The sequence below is a fragment of the Suricata suricatta genome, chromosome 3, assembly GCF_006229205.1.
Source record: "Suricata suricatta isolate VVHF042 chromosome 3, meerkat_22Aug2017_6uvM2_HiC, whole genome shotgun sequence".
Classification (NCBI taxonomy): Eukaryota; Metazoa; Chordata; class Mammalia; order Carnivora; family Herpestidae; genus Suricata; species Suricata suricatta.
This window is the reverse complement of record NC_043702.1, coordinates 174,740,896-174,744,160: the sequence shown is the minus strand read 5'-3', so window position 1 is coordinate 174,744,160 and position 3,265 is coordinate 174,740,896. Positions and strand designations below refer to the sequence as shown.

General features: G+C 62.8%; 2 protein-coding genes across 2 annotated transcripts in view; one reads left to right on the top strand and one right to left on the bottom strand.

Annotated features, from left to right (window-relative positions):
• The first annotated feature begins 37 nt into the window (after positions 1–37).
• SLC50A1 (solute carrier family 50 member 1) lies at positions 38–2,382 on the top strand. The gene is made up of 6 exons (XM_029936040.1): positions 38–169; positions 466–543; positions 671–794; positions 1,406–1,567; positions 1,803–1,922; positions 2,006–2,382. The coding sequence occupies exons 1-6, from the start codon at positions 90–92 to the stop codon at positions 2,105–2,107; spliced, it is 666 nt and encodes a 221-aa protein (XP_029791900.1). The 5' UTR covers positions 38–89; the 3' UTR covers positions 2,108–2,382.
• The window catches only part of DPM3 (dolichyl-phosphate mannosyltransferase subunit 3, regulatory), a 1,171-nt gene continuing 191 nt past the window's right edge, over positions 2,286–3,265 (bottom strand). Inside the window, exon 2 of the mRNA XM_029936041.1 lies at positions 2,286–3,146. Coding sequence (XP_029791901.1) covers positions 2,863–3,141 — 279 coding nt within the window. The 5' untranslated portion in view covers positions 3,142–3,146 and the 3' untranslated portion in view covers positions 2,286–2,862. The remainder of the gene's footprint in view (positions 3,147–3,265) is intronic.

The window sequence follows — 3,265 nt, the reverse complement described above, 5'->3', positions numbered from 1 at the left end:
GGGCTGCGCGGGGGCGGGGCTCCGGCGGCGCGGGCTCCGGGCCGAGCTAGTTGACGCCCGCGCGCGGCTCAGGATCGACCCAGGGGGAGATGGAGGCGAGCGGCGTGGCCGACTCGCTCCTTTCCGGAGCTTGCGTGCTCTTCACCCTCGTCATGTACTCCACCGGCCTGTGAGAGCGCGGCCGGGCGAGGCTGGGGCAGGACCTGGAAGCCAGGAGGGGACAGAGAGGGGACAGAGACGTGGCTGCAGCCCCAGGCTGCGTCCGGAACCTGGGTCAAAGTGGATTCGGGTCGAGGGATCCGGGGCCCAGGGGCGAGGCTGGGCCCTTGAGGGAGATTCCAGGGAGCTTAGGGCGGGGCCGGGACCTGCAGCGGTCCGGGGACGACAGGCATCGGGGATCTCGACTCCCCAGCAGCTGCTTCTCCCTTCCCCCCTCTCACCCCTGCTTTCGGGGCCCCGTTACAGCTCGGATCTCAGGCACATGCGGATGACCCGGAGCGTGGACAGTGTCCAGTTCCTGCCCTTTCTCACCACGGACATCAAGTGAGAGGGCGACGTTTGCGGCGGGAAAGGCTGTCTGGGGGAGGGGGAGGAGGAAGGTTGAGGGGCCCCTGGGGTCCCCCTCCCATCCTCGCCCCCGTGGGAAATGGCCCTCCTGTCCACCCTGCAGCAACCTGGGCTGGCTGAGTTACGGGGCCTTGAAGGGTGACGGGACCCTAATCTTCGTCAACGCCACGGGTGCGGTGCTTCAGACCCTGTATATCTCGGTGTATCTGCACTACTGCCCTCGGAAGGTAGAGGCCCTCCCTGGGACCCACCTCCCTGCCGCACGCCCTGCCTCGCTGGCAGGGTAAACACTGCTTCCTAGAAGATGATGACAGGCTGGCACTGCCACCTTTTCCTGGAAGGCTCCTCCAGGCTGAAAGTCCTCCCTCCATCAAGCCAGCCTGGGACTCACACGCCGAGCACCCCCGTCCCTCACCGCCCCATTCCCGGCAGGCTGCTGCTTCTCCCCAGCCTGATGGTGCCCTGCCGCCCCACACACTGAGGGGGAGGGCCTCTTGTCTCTGATCGTTCCTTCAGAGCCCGGGCTGGTGGCCGAGAAATGGGTTGATTAGGCTCTGCTCCCCAACTCACACCAGCAGGCATTAAGTTTCTACAGTGTGTACCAAGTTCACACACACACACCAAGTTCCTTCTCCTATGGAAACCAGTAGTGTTGTGGGTGGGTCAGACGTGTGTTCAGCACCGGTGGGAAAGGGCCCGGGACAAGTGCCATGCAGGAGGCTTGGACGAAGGCTGGGTGCCCGCGGGAGCATGGCAGAGGGCAGGACGGGCTGAGCCCAGCAGGGGAGTCGGGGAGAGCTCCTGGACCCTAGGAGTGTGGCCGCTCTCTTCCCTGCAGCGTCCCGTGCTCCTTCAGACTGTGACCCTGCTGGGGGTCCTTGTCCTGGGTTTCGGCTACTTTTGGCTCCTGGTGCCCAGCCCGGAGGCCCGGCTTCAGCAGCTGGGTCTCTTCTGCAGTACCTTCACCATCAGTATGTACCTCTCACCACTGGCCGACTTGGTGAGTGGGGGCAGTCCCGGGAAGTGGGGGACATAAGACCGTAGCTTAACACTCCTAAGGGAAGACCCAGATCCTGGAAGATGGGGCAGGAGAGGTACGTGAGTGGGAGGCAGGAGAGAACGGTTGGGTCACGAAGATCAGAGGACGTCTGACCTTTTTCCTGAGGAAATTCTTAGACAAGTGGGAGCTTTACTAGGTGCCTGCGACAGGAGTGTCTTTCCATCCGTCTCCGCAGGCCAAGGTCATTCAGACAAAGTCAACCCAACGTCTCTCCTTCTCACTCACCATTGCCACCCTCCTCACCTCCACCTCCTGGACCCTCTATGGGTTTCAACTACGCGACCCCTACATCATGGTAAGCAGGATGGAGAGGGACGGGGCACAGGTGCGCCAGGGACATCCTGGCTCCTGTCCTCACTGCAACCCTTGTGATCTCAGGTGCCCAACATCCCAGGGATCCTCACCAGCTTCGTTCGCCTCTGGCTTTTCTGGAAGTACCCCCAGCAGCCAGACAGGACCTACCCGCTCCTGCAGACCTGACCCCTGGGCACCTTGATGCCAGCCTGCCGCCAAAGACAGGTCCTGGTCTCAGCTGCTGCTGCTGACCAGCTCCATGAGCGCACGGGGTTGTGGGAAAGAAAAAGACGACTATGAGAATTGAGGGGCCAAAGAAAGCGTTCTGCTCCGAATACTGCCTGGGACTTGAGAGAGGAATCACTTATTTTTTATAGATTCTATTTTTTAATTGTGGAGGTTGGGGTGCAATCGTCAGAATGTGCCTTAAAATAAATTGTTCGCTACCCCCGCCCATCAAAGCCGGGTCTCTGGTGATTCTCAACCTGCCTGGTCCGTGACGGGTAGAGACGCGGCGCCCGACGCACAGTTGTTCTGGGGTTGCTGGGGTGGGCCCAGAAGAGGTATTTGAAGGAACCACGAAGTTAGAAGGGCCCAGGAAGCCCTTCAGAGAGCAGCCTGGATGTTGTGAGGAACGGAAGGCAGACTTCTAGAACTCCTTCCTGACACGGTAGGCAGGCTAAAAGGACCAAGAGAGTGGAAAGACTTGTCCATCCTGAGAGAGATGGAGAAGAGGTCTTTGCTCCTTTGGAGCTGTCGGAGGCCCACAAGCAAGGATGCGAAGCTGGAGCTGAGATGACGTCGGGCTGGTGACTCGCCGACGGTCCCTCCTCCGCGGCCGCCGCACAGAGGCCCCATCCCCACTGGCCACACTCCAACTAAACCAACTTAGAAAATAAGCTTCTCTTTAATGGGCGACGGGAGGGACGGCGGTGGGGGTGTCAGAAGCGCAGCCCCCTGCGGGCAAGGTCGGCGCGCGCCTCCCGGATCTGGCCCTGCAGCTCGCGGGCGGCGTCCTCACAGTCGTGGAACGTGGCCACGCGGTAGCCCACGGTGCCCAGGGCGTAGCAGCCGGCGGCCACCAGCAGGTAGGCCGGCAGCGGCCACAGGACCTCCCGGCATGACGGCGGCAGCTCCAGGCCCAGGGCGCCCGTGGCCAGAGCGGCCCAGGTGCAGCCCAGGAGCGCCAGTCCCCAAAGCCACTGCGCTAACTTCGTCATGGGCCCTGCGGGAAGAGAAGGCACGGCTCGCGCTCCCTCCCGTCCCGCTGCCCGCGGTCGTCCGACTCCGACGCGCCGTCCTCGCTCAGCCGCCCTCCGCACAGGCGCCGCGGGGCCGCGCCGC

Excerpts from the sequence above, each read along its gene's own strand:
- SLC50A1 (XM_029936040.1), top strand. The coding sequence starts at position 90 with ATGGAGGCGAGCGGCGTGGCCGACTCGCTCCTTTCCGGAGCTTGCGTG. Across the intron at positions 544-670 it reads TTTCTCACCACGGACATCAA|CAACCTGGGCTGGCTGAGTT; the intron begins GTGAGAGGGCGA and ends TCCACCCTGCAG. Across the intron at positions 1,923-2,005 it reads TACGCGACCCCTACATCATG|GTGCCCAACATCCCAGGGAT; the intron begins GTAAGCAGGATG and ends TTGTGATCTCAG.